The following is a 24518-nucleotide window of genomic DNA, read 5'->3' on the forward strand; positions in this document are numbered from 1 at the left end:
TAGAAAGTGGGAAATTACACCATAATATAGTATATACTGTTCTGTAATGTATAGGAGTAATTTTTAATCTGTGTTCCACTACATATATGTCACTCACTCTGATAAAACGCTTGTCTTTTCTCAATTTCCTCTATTATTCTGTTTCAATTTTTTTTTTTTAACAAGTCAGCCATCTCCCACCGAGGCAGGGTGACCCAAAAAGAAAGAACTTTCATCATCATTCAACTCTTTCACCTCACTCACACATAATCACTGTTTTTGCAGAGGTGCTCAGAACACAGCTTAGAAGCATACACGTATAAAGATACACAACATATCACTCCAAACTATCAATATCCCGAACCCCTCCTTTAGAGTGCAGGTATTGTACTTCCCATTTCCAGGACTCAAGCCCAGCTATATAAAAATAACTGATTTCCCTGAATCCTTTCACTAAATATTACCCTGCCCACGCTCCAACAGATCGTCAGGTCCCAAATACCATTTGTCTCTATTCGCCCCTATCAAACACACTCACGCACGCCTGCTGGTCATGAGAAGAAATATTTCTACTGATTGGAATCCTTTGAAAAATATGTGATATTTAAACAAACACTATATCACACTGCTATGTTAGTAAATAAACATGTGCTAGAAACACAACAGTCGCTTGCTTGAAGCCAACCAAGCTCTGACAGGACCAATAGTCAGATTCTAAATAACCATTTGAAACAGAATACAGGCGAGCCCCGCTTATACAGCAGGCTAGGTTCTGAGCTACTGTTGTAGAGTGAAACATAGCCTTTTTTCAATTTCAAGCTGTATAGCCCTTGTGGCTTAACACTTCTTTATTATTATAATAATAATTTTATTTCAAATGCATATAAAAGCCTGATAAAATGCTTACACCATCATATATTAGGTGAGCAATAGAGCTAGGCCTAAAAAGTGTATATACAGTTCACACATCACTTAAAATATTTTCATCCTTAGCGTATAGTGAGTGGTGAATATATTAATGTAGGAAGTCCGAATATATGAAGAATGGGTATAACTGAAAACCGTTGCATTAGCGAAATGCTGTAGTGTGGGGTCTACCTGTATACTGCACATGAAAAGTACTGAAAAATTTTGAATACAGAGTAGAATTCTTCCCAAGAATTAAATCAGAACATGGAAACCAACAGTATATTAGTGTATAAAATACCAGTGTTATTCTATACAACCGATTCCTCTCCCCTTCCTCAATTTCATGAGCTTTTTAAGTTGGTTATTCAGTTATCTGAAGTTTTAAATGAAAATCCTACCATGAATAGCTTTATCTTTTTTTTTTTTATTCACTTGGAATATGACCCTAAATTGAAAATTAACCATAAGATTTCATGCAAAATATGCTGAATGGGCTTCTCATAAAAAAAATTCTTCCTGGTAATTCTTTTTCTATCTATATCAACTGATTAGAGGAAGGTTTAGATAACTATGGCCTCTGAAACACACGAAAAAAAATTATTATACCGAAATAATAATAACTGCAAGTTCTAAATTCATGAGGACCTCTAGACACCTAACCCTCATGAATTTAAAAATTTGTCTATTTATAATTTTCCAAATTTTGAAAATAAATTTGGATATCAGAAATAATAACCAAACAGCAAAATGTTTACATTTTCATTAGGAATTTTCTAAATGTAAAAATCTAAATTTTAATTAAAAATTTCTCTAAATTTAGATTTATTTTTTTCAAAATTCTGAATTTTAAATATTCTCGGAAATATAGCAATTTTGTAATAGAAGTCAACAACCTACATTTCAACTTTGAAAATCTCAAATTCAGATCTCTCTCAAACAAGATAGTGTATAATTTGTATTTATTTAATTTGGAGACCTTAATGCATACACCATCCTAAGCAAAAGAAATATAAACATGCTGCATGTTAAACTATATTAAGAAAAAAGTGAGCACTCAATTTAACATGTTTATCAGACTGACTCGATATGATTAACAGTATTCCAACTAACCTGGCTGCAAGACATACAAAGAGCTGGAATTTATCATCTTTGCCCAGGTGAGAGGAAGAGGCATTGATACGAGCCACCAGAGAGACAAATTCAGCCATACTTCCTAGTCCGTGATCACGATCTCTTGCAATACCAGTCAACTGTTCTCGTTCCATTTCTTCACGTACAACAACCTCAAAATGCTGCTGTACTCTCTCTGTGGATTTTGATAATACATGTATATGGCCTTTTTTTTTTTCAACAAGTCGGCCGTCTCCCACCGAGGCAGGGTGACCCAAAAAAAAGAAAGAAAATCCCCAAAAAGAAAATACTTTCATCATCATTCAACACACTCGCACATTATCACCTTGTATGTACCTAAATTATAATTTTTAATTATGTTCATTAATGCCACCTTTTGACATACTGATATTTTTGTTATGCATTTCATTCCTGCTTTTAACTAAATTTATATTCCTCATTATCTTTGTCAAATGATCTGTGTACATCAAGTTACAAATGCACTAAGTTATAAACATCTTTATTTATTGTGTATTTGTATTCATGGTTTTTATTTCTTCAAATGTACTAATTTTTAGTATATGTATGTTACAATTTGGTAATTAAATGTGGCTCTAATTTTTATGAAGTTGACATTATGACAGGCCCAGCTGATACTGCCTCTGACATTTCTGTATTAATATTTTTTCTGTGTTTGCAATATCAAATGGTATATGTATGATGTAGGTGGAGAAAGTTCCTATATGCTTGGTACAATTTAGTAAGGAAATGTAGCTTTTATTTTTACATATCAAATATCAGCTGATAAACTTTGCTGAATACAATTCTGTTCAGTAGACCGACATTAACCCTTGCCATGTTCTTCAAATGTTCAGAGTAATTTAGAATGTGAGGTAGGTCATAGTGTAGTAAGTTTTTACCTTGCAGAATAGTTAAATTTGATGAGTAATTTTGGAGGTGCCTGGAATGTACGGTAATCTATTTTTCCCATGTATTCTTCACATCACATAAGGTACTAATTTTCAGAAATTTAACCCCCTGCATTGAGAGAGGCTTTACTGCATACCTAATTGCACACTAGGTACATATACATATACTGATATATCAAAATTAAATTTTTTAAAACCACAGTCTAAAGCACAGTACAACACTGATTAAAGCAAAAGCCAAAATAATCACCAAAATAGTCCCAGAGATAGAGGTTCTTGCCAAAGAATCTTGTGGATTTGAACCCATAGGAGAAGACTTGCTCAAGACAACAGACAAGACCAAAGTCTCCACACAGAAGAAGTGTCAGACTGCCACGTTCCTTCTCTGGCTTGTAGAAATACTTCACTAAACTATTGACAGAGTCACCTGAAAAAAAAAATCTATCATAATGCACACGACTAATTTCTTGTCGTACAATGATACCGGAGTAAAATTTAAAAAAAAAAATGTACATGAACTGTAACTCTTATTACCTAGTCATTTGCCAGTCTTGTACTCATTAGTATTTTTTAAATTCATTACTTCAAGTTATGTCATGTGACATACATGAATAGTGAAGGAAATATTGCTTGAATATAATTGGCAGAAATTTGGTAGATAGCTTTTCAAGCTGATGCAAAATAACTGCATTATTACCTCTACATAATGAAAGATATTTATGAATCATTGCAAAAACGTAAACTTCTGAACCAATAAAAAATGACACACATTGTACAAATACTTAAAAAGATAAAAGAGAAAATTTTTTTGAACTACTGAACAGGTACAGTGGTACCTTAACTTACGAGTTTTCTGAATTATACTAGCCGTCACTCGGTCAATTTTTTGCTTTAAGTTTTGAGTTATGAGGGAGCTTCAGATATGCCACCACTAGTTGGCGCAGTAAATGCTACAGCATTTGTCCAGTGTTTTGCGCAGTTATTTTGCCAAATTTCTTTTTTCTAGTCATGGGTCCTAAGAAAGTAAGTGCAAAGGACAGTGCTGAGAAGAGGAGGAGGATGCTGTCCATTGAATTAAAAGCATGAAATCATAGAAAAACAAGAGAAAATTGCTTTTGTTTAAGTGCATTCCTTATGCAACTAGTGATCTAGTGCAGTTAGCCTCACAAATACTCTGTTTTCTCTTATAATAAGACCTTAGAAGGGCAAGAATGGGAAGATTTGGTCAGAGCGATAATTATTTTTACCTTGGGAGTGGCCGACACCACTCGTCACATAATGACATATTTTATTCATTCTAGAGTACATATCATGTTTCTATGTTATTTATATAGTTTATTATGTCATATTAGATCAATTGTGATAAATAAATAAGCCATAGAGTTGATATCAGCATTATATTGAAGTATTTTCTCCTGCCTCCCGTGAGCCGGGAATTCCGCTGAAACGGATTAATGGCATTTCAGTTAACTTCAATGAGGAAAATTGATCTGATATACGGGCAAATTGAGTTACGAGCTTGGTCACAAAACGAATTAAACTTGTAAGTCAAGGTACCACTGTATATTACTGTAAACATACGGGAAAAATCGTTAAAAAGTAGATAAAACACTTGGACCAAAAACTCATTAACTAGCAAACAGTTCTGATAAAACACTTGGACCAAAATCTCATTAACTAGCAAACAGTTCTGTTTTCTTATCTGCAAAATCCTTTTTATCAAATCAGTTATGCTGCTATAAGTCACAGACATTATTCAGGAAATGGATGATTAGACTACATTTACTGTAAATGTCATTAAACAGTATTGACCACCTCAGTTTTTTATGCCAAAAAGTCTGATTTAGGACCATACCCACTTCATAGGTCAACACTAAACAAGCCGAAGTCTGAGTGAACACCACTAAATGATTAGTTGTTTCCACAATTGACTGTTTTGCTTCAGAAGCCATATCCCTCAAAATATTGCTCTAGTTTTGTTAATACAGTAAGCTCTCTTAAGAAGTGTGAATTTTTTTTTTTTTAAATATAACTGAATAGCAGATGGAAAGACCTTCACAATGTTCAATTTTGAATTAACTTTTTTACATGAATTTACAAAAAGAGCTTACTATATCAACATTTATAAGAAATTTCAAGAAAGAAGAGAAATTTGGGCAGGTTACAGCCAAAAGATCTCGCATCAATTCTCTGGCTGGGTAAGACTTGTGGAAAACTCACCCCTCAAGGGAGGTTCCTTGACTTTGGTGAGGAACTCTTGATCTAGGGAATTGGATCTGTGCTCCAGCTCCCTGAATTAAGCCTGAATGCCTTTCACATCCCCCCCCCCCCCCACAGGTGCTGTATAATCCTATGGGTTAAGTGCTCTTCCATGATTATAATATGGAAAACTCTCCTACCATCAACTGCCCATGTTCACCTAGTACAGTGGACCCCCGGTTTACGATCAGCTCCCAATGCGACCAATTATGTAAGTGTAGTTATGTAAGTGCATTTGTATGTGTATGTTTGGGGGTCTGAAATGGACTAATCTAATTCACAATATTCCTTATGGGAACAAATTCGGTCAGTACTGGCACCTGAACATACTTCTGGAATGAGATAATATCATAAACCGGGGGTCCACTGTAATAGATATATAGATTTTAGTTGACTATTGTGGATCTTGAATGACAATAGTATACATGAATCTCAGATAGGACTGTACTCTGAAATTAGCTGAAGTAAGATAATACTTCATAGCCTGTAAATTCAACTGCAAAAGCAAGGATATTTTATTATATCCTTGCTTACAAAAGTACTCTTCCAATTTGTGAAGGTAACAATATTCATGGTTATGAGCTCTAATCCAACTAACACAATATTCAGACAAAGATGTTCAAGAAGTTTGAAGATCTTCAATGGGCAGGAATGATATACAAGTATATGACTTACCAAAATGTGAACACACCTTTTAGGTATTAAAAATTTAATGTAGGTGTTATTTCATAACCTAAGACTACATCATACCAAGGTGCTGCTGTATGTCAGGAACTGTAAGTCTCAAGTCAGAACGTCTTGGACCAGGAACATTTGGGGACCTGCATCGAGGTGGCGTTCGGCAGGATTCTACCAAATCATCAGAGGTAACATGGGACGGAACCAATTCACCAACAAGAATCCGTTCAAGTGACCCATCATCTATTCCACGGCCAAGCCAACGTCCACAGGGAAACCTGATGAAAATTAGAAAAACACTTGATATTTAACAGGCAATTAATATCTGAATTTACAACTTTCTTGTGAACATAGTAATAATAATAACAGGCAATTAAAAAATGGGTAATTATAATGTACAGCTCATCAAAATCTATTGCATGTACAATATCCAGAATAAACATTTACATTATCTATGATGCTTGTAACCTGTCCTCCTGACACCAATGTCAGTCTTATACTGTATATGATAAAAAAAACAATTTTTCTACATACACTGTTTAGGTACAGGTAGTTTAACATCAATAAAACATGTATAACTCGTATGAATTTAGTGCTATTTTATATAATAACAGCAATTAACCAATTTTAACATGCATTACTACCAAAATCTGAAAGAACATGCACAGGCAAGTCAACTAAAAGAAAATCCCAAAGTTCATATTTTAGTGTTACAGTAGCTTCACTGACTGACTTTGGCTGCAACAACATACTGATGTTTGATTAAGAGGACATGGTGGATACCTGGGACTTGTTACAAAAACTCTGGTCTAGGGCCAGGCTTCCATGTTAAATATCTAATTAACCAGGCTGTTGCAGGCAACAACAGCCATCACAATCTGGGTATTCTGGTACCTATTGCAGGAACTGGTTCATCTTCCTCCTGAAGACTACTTCTCTTGTTGCAACATTTCTTATTTCTGCCAGAATGAAAATGAAAAAATTGCAAACTCTTGCTACTGTTCACTAACTGTGCCTAAGGCACTCCTGCTTTTCAGTGGGTTAATTCTACAATTCCTCTTGTATCTCTCAAACCATCAAAGTTGTTATAATTATGCGAAAACTGGGATCATACCCTAAAGTATTTTCCATGTACAGTATATATGCACTGAAGATATAAACTATCTAAATCTTCCATCGCTAGTACCTTTCCTGCCTTAAATGGAGCTGTAAGCAAAGAACAATAGCCAATTTTTACCAATGAATAAACAAAATCATAGCTGACTGATAGAAATTTGATAAAGGACAACTAATAAGTCTCCATTAAAACAGAAACTGAACATAAAAAATTGGAAAATGAAGTGCACATGCCATGTGCCCACATAACCCCCTCTTCTGCATTTCCATCCCTGATTAAATCAATTTGGTGATTTACTGCAAAAGAAAATAAACAGAACATTGTATTTAGGTATATCCATACAGAACTGCAGAGAATAAATAAGTTCAGAAACAAACGAACTGATGCTATACAAGTACTCACTTTTTCAACTCTGTATAAGTTATCCGTGAAATAAACATGTACAGGTCTCCCTCAACATTCACGTTTTCAACTTTCACAGGCTTCACACATTCGCGAATTCCCAACCACCAAATCATATTTAAGTTTCCCGCCACCTGCGAGTCCCTACTACCCTCCCTCCGACGCCCGCAACTGGCAGCCAGCCCTCCCACCACTCAGTGTGGTGAGTGTTTTGTTTGTTCATTATTTGCTATTAAACTACAGTATAAATAATGTAAACCCATTCATGACTGCATATTGGAATGGCTATTCGGACAGGTATTAGACGGTGACATCATGTGTTTACTCTTGAACACTGCAAAGAATTAAACATTTCTGCTACAGCTAATAATAACAATAGTAATAATAATAATAATAATAAATATGATATAAATGAAGAAGGAAATTGTACAAAAATACGAGGGAGTGGTTGACACATCGTCAGTGTGACTTTGTTTATGCTGGAGTGAACATTAGTCTCCCTGCTCTTCCAAACATTTCACAATAATTCATTGTGTTTGGTGCTTGTAGATTGAGTGTGACTGGAGTGGTAGAGGCAGTGATTGAGGCAATGGTATTTAATAACATACATGTTAATAATAATACATGTTATTAATAATATGTACTATTATTATTTATAACATATATGTTATTAAATACATACATGTTAATAATAATACATGTTATTAATAATAACATGTACTATTATTATTTATAACATATATGTTATTAAATACCACTGCCTCAACCGCTGAATTATTGTGAAATGTTTGGAAGAGCAGGGAGACTAATGTTCACTCCAGCATAAACAAAGTCACACTGACGATGTGTCAACCACTCCCTCGTATTTTTGAACAATTTCCTTCTTCAATTATATCGTATTTATTATTATTATTATTATTATTATTATTACTATTGTTATTATTAGCAATAGCAGAAATGTTCGATTCTTTGCTGTGTTCAAGAGTAAACACATGATGTCACCGTCTATTACCTTTCCTAATAGCCATTCCAATATACAGTCATGAATGGGTTTACATTATTTATTCTGTAGTTTAATAGCAAATAATGAACAAACAAAACACTCACCACACTGAGTGGTGGGAGGGCTGGCTGCCAGTTGCGGGGGTCGGAGGGAGGGTAGTAGGGACTCGCAGTGGTGGAGGCAGTGGTGGAGTCTGTGGTATTTAATAACATACATGTTATTAACATACATGTTATTAAATAACATATGTTATTAAAGCATAACATGTATATATTTAGTACAATTTACGACGTTTTCATGTATTTTATGATTATTCATGGTTCAACATGTTAAGGAAGCAGTATTGTAATATATTTCCCTACAATATATTGGGGCACCAAACATTCACGGTTTTTCAACATTTGCGAGGCTCTTGATCCCCTAACCCTCGCGAATGTTGAGGGAGACCTGTATTCTTATGTCCTAAAGACCAGGCCCTTATGATGTGCAACTTACTTCCAGGTGTGTCCAGTGACTTCATTTCTGACTAGTACATGCTCCACCATCCACTTTGGAGACATACCGGTGTTGTCATGACCAATTCGTAATGTTGTCAGTAAGCCTAGATTTTTGTGCTGCAAAAATAAAATTTTATTCAAATAATAACAAATAATAATAGTGAAGGGTGACCCAAAAAATGTCAACACATTAACCATCATTCATTCAACAGCTGTTTTGTCTGCAGTGCATGGAGACTACAATTTCAATTACCCTCTGAACTGCAACATTCCCACTCCCTCAGAATGCAGGCACTGTACTTTCTACCTCCAGGTTAATACCAGTTGTTTACACTTTGATCTGACACACTCACACAGAGTAAAAAGAGACATACGTGTATAAAAAAAAAAATGTATATAATTAAAGGAAACCTTTGCTAACATGATGTTTCACCTACTTAAGGCTTTACCAAGTATCATGTAGGCATAATGTTGTACGAATAAGGGTTTCCTTTTGCTCTATCTTTCTTTACCACTTGAGAATACACCATATTTCAACTACACTCACACCAGCATGCTGGATGCTCAAGCCCCTTGCACCCTAAACTTCCTCTATCCCCTCAGTCCAACCTTTCCTGATGCACTATAACTGTGTGATATAAATTCGTTTTTGTGTGATCAGTGGTTCACAAAATGTAAGGAAAATGGCTAAAATGAAAAAAGAAAGTGTTGATCTAACTGAAATTACTACAGTTGCCAAGGGCCTGTAATACGTCTATTACATAAATATAGGGACAGCATTATTATGATTTTTTCCAACAAGTAAAATGACCTCTTAAAGGTGTATTGTAAACAAACATCAGCAATTCTACCTGAAATACAAGTTCCACTTGACTTCTTGGTACGGGTATGTTAGAGGTCTGACCAAGGGTGCCACCGAGACTGACCCAGGCATTTGCTGAGGTACTGGCTCCACTCAGTTTACGTGAAGGAAAGATCACCACTCTATATGGCACAACTGAAATAAAAGAGAAAAATAAATTCACTTCGATTCATTCAATCACGGACTTGCCAGAGGTGTTCTGACATCACAGTGCAGATGGCCCTCCGAACTGAAACAGTCTCACTCCTAATTGAGGGTGCAATCACTGTACGTCCTACCTGCTGGACTCTAGTTCAGCTAACCAGCTTTCCCTGCATCCCTTCATATTCCAACAGCATGACAAGTCACCAAGACCACTTTCTCCACTCACTCCAATATAACATGCTCACACAAGCCCATTGGATGTTCAAGCCCTTAGCACTCAAAACCTCTTGTGGCCTTCCCTAGGATGACTCCTTCCCCTCTTTACCTCCACCCTAGATTTATGTACCTTCCTAGTCATCTTATTTCGCTCCCTTTTCTCTAAATGCCCAAACTGTCTCAACAACTCTTTCTCAGCCCACTGAATAATCATCTCCAAACTCTGAATTCTCTGCATAATATTCACACTGCACACTGCCCTTCAAACACAACATCTCCAATGCCTCCAGTAGGCCTCTCATCCTCACTACAACATTTAAAACCCATGCTTCACACCCATATAACAGTACTGGTACCTCTATACTCTGGTGCATTTTCCTTTTTCTTTGCCTTCACTGCACCACCACAACACAGAGTTGTCAATTTTTCATTCTAGAGGAAATAAAATATAGATGATTGGTAGAAACTTGACAAACAGCAACTAATAAGCAACTCCATTACTAGAGAAATTGAACATAATAAAAAACTGGAAAGAGAGAGAGGGTACACACTGAGTAAACACGTACCTCCCTCCCCCTCCATTTTCAATCCTGTTTCTAGATAATCTCTTCTGTATACAGAACTATCAAAGTTAGATTTATATTGATAATGGTATAAAATACTGACAAGTTGATGATTAAGACACATGTGCAACAGTTGGATATCTTTATTGTTGAAATGTTTTGCCTACACAGTAGGCTTCTTTGGTCAAATACAGAGGCAGCAGGTATAGTAGTGAAATGAAGATGATGTAATCAGTCCATCAACCTTGGAGAAAAAGTATTTGAGGTGGTCAGTCCCTGAGCCTGGAGAAGAGTTCAGTTCTAAGGAGCTGAACTCTCCTCCAGGCTGAGGCAATGATCACTTCAATACTTTTTCAACAAGACTGATGGACCTAGTACATCATCTTCATTTCGCTACAACTGCTGCCTCTGTATTTGACTGAAGAAGCCTACTGTGTAGGCAAAACATTTCAACAATAAAGATTCCTAAATCTTACACATGTGTCTTAATCATCAAAGTTAGATTTATTTCCAGTGTCACATTTATGACATTAAGAAAATAAAGCTGTTCATCATACAACAGGATTATGTTGATACATCAGATACTGTATAACCTTTATAGTATGTATAGAGGTTCTCTTTGAATACATTATAATACTTGACAGATTCTATTCAAAGTGTATTCCATCACCTTGTTCCTGACAAAAAAGAAAGTTACCTATGATATTAAATGCAAAGAAGAAATAACACCATAGATTAACAAATAAAATTTTTTTGGTACAGTATATATGTATGTATTTGTGTGTATACATACATACAAGGTTGGAATTTTACACATTAATGATTTAAAATCATGCAGTCAAAATTGAGCAGTTACTGAACACTTACTTGTGGAGGTGTAAGTGCTTGTGAAACAGAAATAATCTACAGCATTCAGGGAGAGCAAATAAGATAGGAACTGCTCCTTTTCATCATCACAACGAAGGAAGGCATAGCGCTTGTACAAACTACGTAGCAGCTCTGAATCGCCCAACAGAGTAGTTAAGTGTTTCGAGAGGACCTTCTTTTCTAGCGAGAGTCGCACCCAGGCTCGTGCATACCCAATGTGTGTCTTGATTTCAGTCATTGCCAGCACATTTCTCATGTCAAAAGTAATTGATATAGGGAGTGGACGCAAGGTAGGAATACCAGGATCAGACGGACGAGATCGGCGATCAATGCTACGGTCGCTAGGCCACCGTTCTTGCAAAGATTTTTTTCGTAAACTATTTGTGTTGCTTGGTGACTTTGTGGGTGAGGCAGGTGCACTCTCAGTCTCAAGAGCCATTGTTGATAAGTCTAAGAATAAGAAAAATATATTACGTAAGTTTAAAAAAATTATATATATAACCAGAACAATTATTTTTTCAATAAAGTGTCTTATGTGAAAATTATATTTTTAATACATAACATTGCCAAGAAAACCATCCTTCCCGTTTAAGTCAGAAAGAGGAAGTTATGAATTATGTAAAAAATAAAGATAAACCAACGAAATGAAAATCCCAAGCATTAGCTGTATAATTATATTTATATCATCCGCAAAGATAATTTTGTGGATGTCATACATTATATAAATGCCACAGTTTAGACCATAAACAAGCAGTATGGCATAATTTCCATACATAAAACAGTGGTCAGGAAAAATACTACAGATGATTAAACAAAATTACCAAAGCCACTTACCAAAATTATTTGCTAATTGTGAAGCCAGATACCCAAGAGCACTAATGTTACCCGTTTTAATGGACAAGACAATCTCCGACAATGGTGACAAACTGCTAATCTTTGGTGAGGTGCTCTGAGGAACTGAAAAATAATTGTGAACCCTTCTCAGTGTGATTTATAACTGCAGCACTGCCAGCCTTGTTATGTTAACGGAACTACAGACACTGACATATTTTGTAAAGTTAAAGAGATCAGTTGTTAGTACTTATTAGTTAATGAAATTCTTATTTCAGTGCAACAGCTACAAGTCACAAAAGAGGAACCTAGTGAAGAGTACACATTAAGAGAGAAGGTAAGAGGGTTTTACCATAAGCCATTACAATATGCTCCCAATGAACTGACCTCCAAAGACTCCACAAAGAAGCAAAAAACTACACTGCAACTGTCTTTTCCATTAAGAATAAACTAGCACTATAAGTGGTCGAAGTTGTCTGGAAAAGCAGAGAATATGCAGTGATTACCACAAAAGACGCTACATGTCAACAGACATCATAGGCTTATTTTACAAACATGCACAGACTTATGTAAAAGCAAGGTACATACAAAGGAATTTAATTTCTAAAACTTAGTTTAGATGCAAAAGAAAATTATTGCCCTTACCCGGTAAGAAAAAATAAAAGAATTATCGTCGAGCAGGTATCTCATGCACACTACGAAGAAAGTTACCACACAGTATGTACCATATTGTGTAATCAACTGGTATTTATCATTCAGAAAATGCTAATGTCCTACAGCCACTTCATGTTTTTTTTACTTTTTTGAAGATGTATCAGAAAAACTACTTCAGGACTTCATCTTTGATACTTTTATACATATACATTATCACAACCGATACAACAATAGTATGCAATGTAAGTAATAAGAATGAGTGCATCCCTGGAGGATGACTGGAAAGAATGAGCAAACAGAGTAAGAGAGGGACTACAGAATTTAATGAGGATAAGCATCATGTAACAGAAACAGGAAAAAATAAAAACAGGTTACACAAAGACTGTGTAATAAAGTACAGTATTAAAAGCAACAGAGAGAAAGATTATAATCAAGATTACATAAATGAAACAGTGAGAAACTCTAAGGTGGTACAATGAAATAAATGAATGAGAAAATATTGGAAATACTCTTCACAGCATATATTACAGCAAAATTGTAATATACAATTGTGAGACAACTCCAACACCTAAAAAAAAAACCATATAGACAAGTTGGAAAAAGTCCAAATAGCTGCAAAATTCATCTCAGAGCTAAAATATATGAGTTACAAAGAAATTGGTAAATCACTGGATATGCGATCTTTGGCTGCACGAAAAAGAGGAAACATAACCATATTTTAAAATTATTAAAGGATAAAAAAATTGACAGTGAAGACTTTAAAAGTCAATCACTAACAAAACTAGAAGCCATAGCTACAAAGAATTGCCCCAACAATGCAAGAAATTTTTCCTCTCAATGGTAGAATAATGGAATAATTTACAAGACAAGGTAGTAAAGATTGCAAACAACTGGAAAATTAAGAAAACTTTATGATGGGCTAAATCCTGAAGGTGGGAATCACAGACTTAGCTGTGTTCCTGTATCTACTATACAGTGTGTGATCAGATTTCTGATACAATAAATTTAAGACAATTAAGGTACAAATTAATCCACCAAAAACAATAATTAGAAACAAACAAAAGCAACTACTAAAACCAAGTACAGGTCTTCCTCAACATTTCCGTTTTCCACTTTCGTGGGATTCAAACATTCGCGAATTCCCAGCCGCCCAATCATCTTTAAAATATGTCATTACATATGTTAAGAATTGTGGTGGTGGCAGAATTTGTTTGGAGACAAGACAAGACAGTCCTTAAATATGACACTAATATCAACTCTACAGCTTATTTATCTATCACAATTCATCTAAGATGACATAATAAACAATACTAATAACATAGAAACATAACATATACTCTAGAATGAATAAAATACGTCATTAAGTATGTCACGGGTGTTGCTGTGTTGTTGTTGGGTGTATAAGGGCCACTGGTGGAGGCGGCATCAGAGGTGGAAGAGACTAGAGACGGCAGTGTTGACAGTTGCCCTATATAACTCCAACAACATTGGAGGAGTTAGGTTTGTGCTGTCCTTTTTCTATCGATTAATCGCTTAACTTACTTGCTACATTGTTAATGCGATACTTTATCGCTGGTTGGCGCTACAGCCTTTATCGACTTATGCTGCTTTAGTATCGTATATATCGTAGAATCACTGAAGGCAGCACATTCTCCCCTCTCTCTTCCTCCTCCACTTTAGTACTCTGCTACGACTTTTTTCTTGAATTCTATAGTTTTTCTCGTCTTTACCAGTACAAATATTTTGTGATGTTTTCATGTGTTTTATGATTGCTCATGGTTGAATAGGTTAAGGAAGCAGTATTGTATTATATTTCCTTACAATATACTGGGGCACCAAACATTCATGATTTTTCAACATTAGCAAAGTTCTTGATCCCCTGACCCTGGCGAATGTTGAGGGAGACTTGCATTATTAGTAATGAAATATTACACTACAGGGTAATTAAAACATTTCTGATCCAATAAGAATCTGAGGATATATAAGAAGCATAATGGAGAGAAACCCAAAAATATAGAGAAATCCTTCATACTAGGTGATGAAATTCTGTAATAAGTACTGCACTGCAGTATGAATAATTTTCCCGTGCAGAATAAAATGCACATTACTGTGGCTGAAACAATTTACAACAAACTCTCAAAAAGACTAATCTGTTATCTACATCAATCTCTAGACAGCAACACTGCACTAATATATCAGACAAAGAAGCAAAATGAATTAAGATAATACAATGGTTTATTCATGCAGACTCAACAAAAACTATGGGTCACTGAAGTAACAAAATACAACGTACAGTCAATACGTTTCCTGAGAATACACCAAGCCATGGCTGCTTGATTAAGAGAGAAGGTAAGTGTTAGTTTGATACTCTAAAGAAACAGATTTTAAAATACACATGAATATATCATGGATGAAATAAGGAATATAGTTTCCTACTTAAAGCATCCAAATGTTCCTCTCTTTATGTGAATTCACATAAAACAAAATACGTATAACACATAAAATGTTGGGATTCATTCTGAGACTTTCTTGAATAATGTTTGCACAAAATATATGAACTTACCACACATGTATTAAACGGTACGTGTCTCGGTAAAAAAAATTTTCTTAATTTTTACGAAAAAATTACACGTACAGCACACCAGAGAGGCACCAAATGGCCATATACCTAAAATAAATGCTAATGGTCATAAAACAAATGGAAAAAAATTTAATTTAAAAATTCAATTATAATCCTCCTCTCTCTCCCCACCAACCAACCAGCTTGCCTATCTTCGTCTGGACTCAAAGTGCACACATTATGATCCTATAAACACACATTTCACTACTATTCTCCTTCCTTGCTCCATCCCTGGTCCCAACTTTATCTAGCCTGGTGTACATTTTCTTTCTGAATTGACCCAAGACACTCTAATTGAAAACCAACCATAGAATTTTGTTCAAAATATGCTCACTGAATTTCCCAAGCCCAACTATTTCTTCTTGTATAAAATGTTAATATAAACCAGTTTAGAGTGATATTAAGTGGTGCTGGCCTCTGGTGATCACGGAACAGTGAATTTATATCCCACATAACAAACTGAGAAGCAGTGCGTTCAACGTGGTATGGCCGCTGAATGATGGTACGTAAAAGTGTTTCTTTCTTTTTTAGGTCACCTGCCTCAGTGGGAGACAGCTGACATGTTGAAAAAATAAAATAAACTGGTGGTAGACAGAGTGATCACATGAATTTACATGAAGCAAAACCACATAAAGAGAGGGACACCATCTATGTATGTATTTTACATAATTATTCTGTGTCCTGCATCTGAAGCAAGGTGACACATGAAGGCTGTTGAATCCCAGATATTTGCATTATTACTTCTAAGTCTCCGAATTTCAAAAATATAATACCTGGTCTCTAAACATTTACGTAATTTAAACCTGCATGCAAGCCTGACCATAATGAATGGCAAACTTGCAAACAGCTTTTATTATTTAAGAAATCAGGAGGAATGAGATTTAGCTTAATCAGTTTGAATATAAAGTATAAGAGAAGCAAGATAAAGGCCAAGAAGAGTATATCAAGGTCATAAGAAGGAAAAATACAATTTATTTAAAGGATAACAGTGAGTTAGCAGCGAAGGACAGACTGGTAGCAGAAGGTAGGGAAGGGATGGGGGTATCATGAGTATAACATACAAGAAACACAGAGGAGAATGGACAGTTCCTGTACTTCTCCATATAACACATACATTTCAACTTCAACAGGTACAATACATAAATCATAAGTCTACAAACTGGCCAATTACACAGTTTGTGTACACATCCAGTAAAAGTACAGGACAGGCACAACAACCACAGAAAGAAATCACTGATGGCTTCCATTGATCCTATATGCAAAAAATTCTTCTGAGTCTATAGGTTTACCTGATGCCAAGAGAAACAAATTTGATTCATAACAATGCAGCCATATGGTACAAGCAGGCTATTGCTTGAGCACCATGTTAATGATTTGTTATCCAACCATTCATGTTATTATAAGCAAAAGCAACACTGCATACAGTGTATCTGGTGTCCCCTTGTACAGGTGGGAATGGTGTACAAGAGACATATCAATACCTGGTGTGTATGTGTGGGAGGAGAAATATTAAATAAGAGAACATTCCGATTGGAAAATGGCTTCGAGCTGACGAGTGGCTGAAAAAGATGCTTATGGCAAAAGAAGACCTTTAATTACCATATTATGATGTTTCACTTACAAGAGGTGAAACGTGTCTTCTTGAAACAAAAAATCCCGACTAGAGATTTAACAAAACTGGAAGACTAAGAGAGAGAGAGAAAGGGACTACATTACCAAGTGGAATTATCATAATGAATTAGTGGAGAAAAACTCTATACAAGATTTTAAGAGTATTTATGACAGGGCTAAAAAAAATAAGAGACTGTATCAATGTTTAAGCCTACTGTATATATTACTGCTCTTTGAACATATGAACATAAGTAGAGCCCATACTGCTGCATGGGCTTAATGTGATAAAATAAGTGCTAAAGTGAGCATGCTTTGTGAAGCCAAGTACGAGTGTTAAAAATGAGGTGTGCTTATGTCGTGTAGCAATGACAAAATTCAATCATATTTCTTCTTCTTTCTTTCAATGTACCAGCCGTATCCCACTGAGGTGGGGTGGCCCAAAAGAAAAAACTAAAGTTTCTCCTTTTAAATTTAATAATATATACAGGAGAAGGGGTTACTAGCCCCTTGCTCCTGGCATTTTAGTCGCCTCTTACGACACGCATGGCTTACAGAGGAAGAATTCTGTTCCACTACCCCATGGAGATAAGAGGAAATAAACAAGAACAAGAATTAGAAAGAAAATAGAAGAAAACCCAGAGGGGTGTGTATATATATGCTTGTACACGTATGTGTAGTGTGACCTAAGTGTAAGTAGAAGTAGCAAGACGTACCTGTAATCTTGCATATTTATGAGACAGACAAAAGACACCAGCAATCCTACCATCATGTAAAACAATTACAGGCTTTCGTTTCACACTCACTTGGCAGGACGGTAGTACCTCCCTGGGCGGTTGCTGTCTACCAACCTACTACCTACTCAATCATATTTATGAAGTAATTATTACCAATATTTTCCCTCATACTATTACCTAACACATGATCTACATATACTTTATAAGAGGATAAGAATGACAAGTACTGGTGAGTACTATTCTTTATCTGATTTGTACTGCAATGTTTTGTCTAGGGATTTTTCCCTTTAATTTTCTGGATAGATAGAGGCCATGTTGTAGGGCACCTGCAGGAATATTAGGCACCTTGCCTAGCTGTCAATGATATTCTTGCTCTATTGCCCAAAAAGTACTCAAGTTACTTCTCATGTGAATCTTACCCCTCATTTGTGGAGACTTCCTCCTCCAAAGGTCTCCTTTATACTCTCTGAATCTTGGACTGCTTTGTACAGCCTGTTTCATTGGTTATGATACTTAGCATGAATAAAGCACACATATGCCACTCTGCTTAAGAAAGTTGAGACCACTGTGCACAGTGACAATCACTGATATAACTAGATGTCAAATAACCTACGGAACGGGTGGGGTTTGAAACCATGACAACTGAGTCGTAAAACTCCAGGCCAGTGCATAACCCACTTGGCCAGCTGGCTACAATAAGATGTCAAGTGTTATGTTTATGAGTATGCCTATAAATATCTAGACATACATTATAATAATATTCATGGAGTAATGCTAAACCAGTAAGGGTCATACAGTGCCTGGAAAATGGGAGGTAATCTGTTTTGATCTGAGGAAAGAAAGGGTACCTCCAATTTCTCAAATTGAGAGCTCTTCATTAGCATCCGGCACCTCAACTGAATGGCATCCTGACACCAAAAAAAATAAAATAGCTTTTATCTCTAAGTACCTGCACATAGTTGCAAAGTCAGATTTCTTTACAAGAGTTACATATAAAAAATGTAGTATACAACTGCAACAATAATATGATAAGCAATGTTCAAAATGATACACTGTAGCTCAACAGCAGAGCACTGAGGTTATGACTGAAGGGACATAGATTCAATTCCTGGGCAAGGGAAGACCTATGAGAGTATCCTTACATCCGCTGTCCCCTGCTCACTTAGTAAACAGGAACCTGGGAGTTAGTCTGCTGTTGTAGGTCACATCCTAGAGAGGGCCTCAATGGCAATAAATCATATTACAGTATGAGCTTTTGCTGGGTTATCCTAGGTTAAATCACCTTTAGCACACAGTACAATGGAAGATAGATGTCACCTAGCACAGAACAACCATCTAAGCAATGACATCTAGACCCATGCTCCAGGTGCATGAGTCCAGAGCTGAGGTGTCAAGAACAATATAGAATCAATAAAATTAGCAGAGAAATGACAATGTATGAAATACTGAGAAGACTGAAAGCATCACAGTTCATCAAATTAAATAAAAGGAGAATCAAGTACCATAATAAAAACAGAGATGTTCTGAAAGGTTTTCAAATATAAAAAGTTAATACTGTGGAAGTTCTACACATGTAAGCACTAAATTACTGACCTGGTGAGAGAAAGTTAGGGTTGACAGGTTTGGAAGAGTCATTACACTCCTCTAACTCCTGGAAGTTGAGCAAGTGAGACCACAATGCTGATTTGCCCTGTGTGACAAAACATAACCTTACAAAACATTTTTTATTAAATTACTGTTATTAACAAGAAACATTTTAGGTAGTAGGTTGGTAGACAGCAACCGCCCAGGGAGGTACTACCGTCCTGCCAAGTGAGTGTAAAACGAAAGCCTGTAATTGTTTTACATGATGGTAGGATTGCTGGTGTCCTTTTTTCTGTCTCATTAACATGCAAGATTTCAGGTACATCTTGCTACTTCTACTTACACTTAGGTCACACTACACATACATGTACAGTGGACCCCCGCTTAACGATCACCTCCAAATGCGACCAATTATGTAAGTGTATTTATGTAAGTGCGTTTGTACGTGTATGTTTGGGGGTCTGAAATGGACTAATCTACTTCACAATATTCCTTATGGGAAAAAATTCGGTCAGTACTGGCACCTGAACATACTACTGGAATGAAAAAAGTTCGTTAACCGGGGGTCCACTGTACAAGCATATATATACACACCCCTCTGGGTTTTCTTCTATTTTCTTTCTAGTTCTTATTCTTGTTTATTTCCTCTTATCTTCATGGGGAAGTGGAACAGAATTCTTCCTCCGTAAGCCATGCGTGTTTTAAGAGGCGACTAAAATGCCAGGAGCAAGGGGCTAGTAACCTCTTCTCCTGTATATATTACTAAATGTAAAAGGAGAAACTTTCGTTTTTCCTTTTGGGCCACCCCGCCTCGGTGGGATACGGCCGGTGTGTTGAAAGAAAGAAAGAACTGTACTACAAAATACATCACCAATGAACCCACTGGAGACAATTCTTCTTTCAACAAATTGGCCATATCCCACCAAAGCAGGGTGGTTCAAAAAGAAAAACAAAAGTTTCTCTTTAACTTTAGTAATGTATACAGAAGGAGTTGCTAGCCCCTTGCTCCCAGCATGTTAGTCTCCTCTTATGACACGCATAGCTTAAAGAGGAAGAATTCTGTTCCACTTCCCCATGGAGATAAGAGGAAATAGACAAGAACAAGAACTAGTAAGAAAATAGAAGAAAACCTAGAGGAGTGTGTATATATATGCTTGTAAATGCATGTGTAGTGTGACCTAAGTATAAGTAGAAGTAATAAGACATACTTGAAATCTTGCATGTTTATGAGACAGAAAAAGACACTAGCAATCCTACTATCATGTAAAACAATTACAGGCTTCCGTTTTACACTCACTTGGTAGGACGGTAGTACCTCCCTGGGTGGTTGCTATCAACCTACTACCTAGAACTCGAGACAATTATCATTGTGAGGGAAAAGTTCAATAGATAGGAGTAGAGATATAGTAACGATAGTTTCATTACCGGCTACTAGTTAAGGTAGGGTAAGTCAAGCTCCCAACTTTCTTCCCCCTCCCCGAAAGTGATAGTTTCATTGCCGGCTACTAGTTAAGGTAGGGTAAGTCACGCTCCCGTTTTTCCCGCCTTTTCTCCCCCACCCCAAAAGTGATAGTTTGACTGCCGGCTGCTTGTTAACGTAGGGTCAGTCTAGCTCCCACTATCCCTTCCCCTCCCTCTTCCCCCCTTCCCCGAAAGGTGACGTGTGGGGCTCTGGTCAAACAGTAAATCACTCGATTCACAGCTCCCAACACTACTGTAAGTACATGCCTGCCTTGTATTCTAGTGGATTTATTGGTTAAAAGCTTCACTTTTGACCAATAATAAACTTAGTCCTTTCAGTCTTGCTCTAGGTTGACTGTTGTAATAATCACCACGTCTTTTGAGTATTGTACACTGCCATGGAGAGTGATTATTTAAGCAGTGGGTAACCTGTCTATCTTTTCAGCTTGGATGACAGTGAGGGTCACCTGTCAATCAACGAGAAGAACAGGAGAAGGACTAACGTCCAGAGACTTCCCCATTTTGCATTTAAGTACCTGTGTACCTGTATGAAATTGCAGGACGTAACCCCACATCATTGCAGCGGTAAAGAACCTGCTTTCCTGTCATCGGGAGAGATTACTCACTGGTATAATGTGAAGAACTAGCCAGTGGATGGTCACCAACACCTGCGACCCCCCCCACCCCATCATCAGCAACGGCTACGATTTCAACAGCAGTGTCACCAACACCAGACACTCAAGTTTTAAATTAGCGTCGAATTCAGTTATCATTTATATTTTTCATTTTTCATTTTCTTTAATGTAGGATTAATATTTCATATTTAAGTGTTTTATATTTTATATTTTCTACATAATAAAGTGTTTATGTTTGTCTGTTATTATTTCTTTTTCTATTCACTAATTTTCCTGAGGAGGAGCCAGCCTGGGTAATACTGTCTAAAGTTGTTACAGGGCTGAGTAAGCCTTCACAATCATCAATATATTACATGGGGAAGCAGTATCCACTAAAGGTCATACAGTGCCTGCAGAATGGGAGGCAATCAAGTTTGATCCAAGGAAGGGAAGGGTAGCTTCAATTTCTTAGATCAAGGTACTCTTTCCTGAAGGAACATGGAAACAATGTATCAGCATTTAGAAAGATTACAAAATGTCACCAACTTACAAGCTGCACTCAGTGTCGGGGTAGGGGTCGGCCTAGGAAAGGTTGGAGGGAGGGGGTAAAGGAGGTTCTGTGTGCGAGGGGCTTGGACTTCCAGCAAGCATACGTGACCGTATCTGATAGGAGTTAACCCTTTGAGGGTTTCGGACGTACTAGTACGGCTTACGACCCAGGGTTTTTGACGTACTAGTACGCCTAAATTCTAGCGCCCTCAAATCTAGTGGGAGAAAGCTGGTAGGCCATCATATGAAAGAATGGGTCTATGTGGTCAGTGTGCACAGTCTAAAAAAAATCCTGCAGCACACAGTGCATAATGAGAAAAAAAAAACTTTGACAATTTTTTTGGAATAAAACAGCGACTTTGCACTGTATTTTCGTATGGTATTTATTGTTGTATTCTAGTTTTCTTGGTCTCATTTTATAGAATGGAAGACATATTACAGAAATTGAGATGATTTTGACTGGTTTTACAATGAAAGGTACCTTGAAATTGAGCTCAAAGTAGCAGAAATGTTCGATTTTTACCAAATTTCAAAAGTAAACAAATCGTGCCAAGCATGCAATACACGTCAAGTGGTGAGTCTAATATTCTTTCACAAGTGCACCAATAATATTTATACCATTTTTTACACTAATGCAGTAGTCTGCATAACAGTAAATCTTATATTTTTTGTGAGAATAAAAATTCAAAGTGGAAAGCAAAAGAATATAAGAGGGGCCTTGAGACGTGACTAATGACTAGAGGAAATGTCATTTTAGTGCCAGGAATGTCTTTCTTGTTTATTCTGGACCCTATTCGGAAATTGGCATCTTTTGAAATTTGTGTGAAATTGGCAAAATTGCTAAATTCTGACCACTGTACTGGATAGTTGAATTTCATAAATGGGTGGTTTCTTGCACCCATTCGATAGAAAAAATGGAGTTCTAGCGAAATATTCATGTTTTTTGTCGACTAGTACAGTGGAATTGGCCGAAAATGGGGCTCAAAGTGGGCAAAATCGCCGATGCGTAAACATCGCCGAGACTGCTAACTTTGCGAGAGCATAATTCCGTAAGTTTTCCATCAAATTTCAAACTTTTAGTGTCCTTATGATCGGGAAAAGATTCTCTATCTTTTCATAAGAGAAAATAATTTTTTTTTTTTTTAAATTTGGCCGACCCTGAGAATGAGTTTCGGAGAGGGCCTGTCGACCCTCAAAGGGTTAATGGAGACAAATGGTTTTTAATACTTGACGTGCTGTTGGAGTGTGAGCAAAGTAACATTTATGAAGGGATTCAGGGAAACCGGCAGGCCAGACTTGAGTCCTGGAGATGAGGAGTACAGTGTCTGCACTCGGAAGGAGGGGTGTTAATGTTGCAGTTTTATAACTGTAGTGTAAAGCACCCCTCTGGCAAGACAGTGAATGATGATGAAAGTTTTTCTTTTTTGGGCCAACCTGCCTTGGTGGGAATCGGCTGATGTGTTAATAAAAAAAAAAAAAAAAATAATAAGTGTGGATGTGTATGAGCAGGGTAATATTCTGTGAAGGGATTCAGGAAACTGGTTAGTTGAACTTGAGTCCTGGAGGTGGGAAGTACAGTGCCTGCACTTTAGAGGAGGAATCTGGGATATTTGCTGTTTAGAGTGATATCTTAGCTGTCGTATCTGTGCACCTCTGCAAATACAGCGATAGTTTGAATAATGGTGAATTTTTTTTTTTTAGGGGGGGTCACCCTACCTCAGTGAGAGATGGCTGATGTGTTAAAAAAAAAGAAGTGTAATTTGTGGTGTTTGTAAGCTTGAGACCTTGTGTGCTGTACATTAATCCCTCAATTTATGTGAGATATAGAGTGTGAGCAGGGTAATATTTAGTGAAGGGATTCAGGGAAACCAGTTATTTTTATATAGCCGGACTTGAGTCCTGGAAACGGGAAGTACAATGCCTGCACTCTAAAGGAGGGGTTCGGGATATTAGCGGTTTGGAGGGATATGTTGTGTATCTTTATAAGTATATGCTTCTAAACTGTTGTGTTCTGAGCACCTCTGCAAAAACAGTGATTATGTGTGAGTGAGGTGAAAGTGTTGAATGATGATGAAAGTATTTTCTTTTTGGGGATTTTCTTTCTTTTTGGGTCACCCTGCCTCGGTGGGAGACGGCCGACTTGTTAAAAAAAAAAAAAAAAAAAATCTATATTTCTTGAATTCTAATTTTTTTTTTTTTTCAAGAAGTCGGCCGTCTCCCACCGAGGCAGGGTGACCCAAAAAAGAAAGAAAATCCCCAAAAAGAAAATACTTTCATCATCATTCAACACTTTCACCACACTCACACATTATCACTGTTTTTGCA

At 36.6% G+C, this 24518-nt stretch overlaps 1 protein-coding gene across 3 annotated transcripts in view; it reads right to left on the reverse strand.

Moving 5' to 3' along the window:
• Positions 1-24518, reverse strand: part of pns (DENN domain containing pinstripe) — a 168431-nt gene that overhangs the window by 13754 nt on the left and 130159 nt on the right. Inside the window, exons 15-22 of one of the 3 annotated variants that reach the window (XM_053786013.2) lie at positions 19579-19675; positions 12370-12492; positions 11536-11985; positions 9735-9880; positions 8882-9000; positions 5937-6142; positions 3178-3354; positions 1999-2194 (exon numbers count right to left, since the gene is read on the reverse strand). In XM_053786013.2, coding sequence (XP_053641988.1) covers positions 1999-2194; positions 3178-3354; positions 5937-6142; positions 8882-9000; positions 9735-9880; positions 11536-11985; positions 12370-12492; positions 19579-19675 — 1514 coding nt within the window. Of the gene's footprint in view, positions 1-1998; positions 2195-3177; positions 3355-5936; positions 6143-8881; positions 9001-9734; positions 9881-11535; positions 11986-12369; positions 12493-15313; positions 15350-19578; positions 19676-24518 lie in introns of all 3 variants that reach the window. The other 2 variants (XM_053786014.2, XM_053786015.2) reach the window with 2 other exon arrangements.

This window comes from Cherax quadricarinatus, chromosome 50, assembly GCF_038502225.1.
Source record: "Cherax quadricarinatus isolate ZL_2023a chromosome 50, ASM3850222v1, whole genome shotgun sequence".
Lineage (NCBI taxonomy): Eukaryota > Metazoa > Arthropoda > Malacostraca > Decapoda > Parastacidae > Cherax > Cherax quadricarinatus.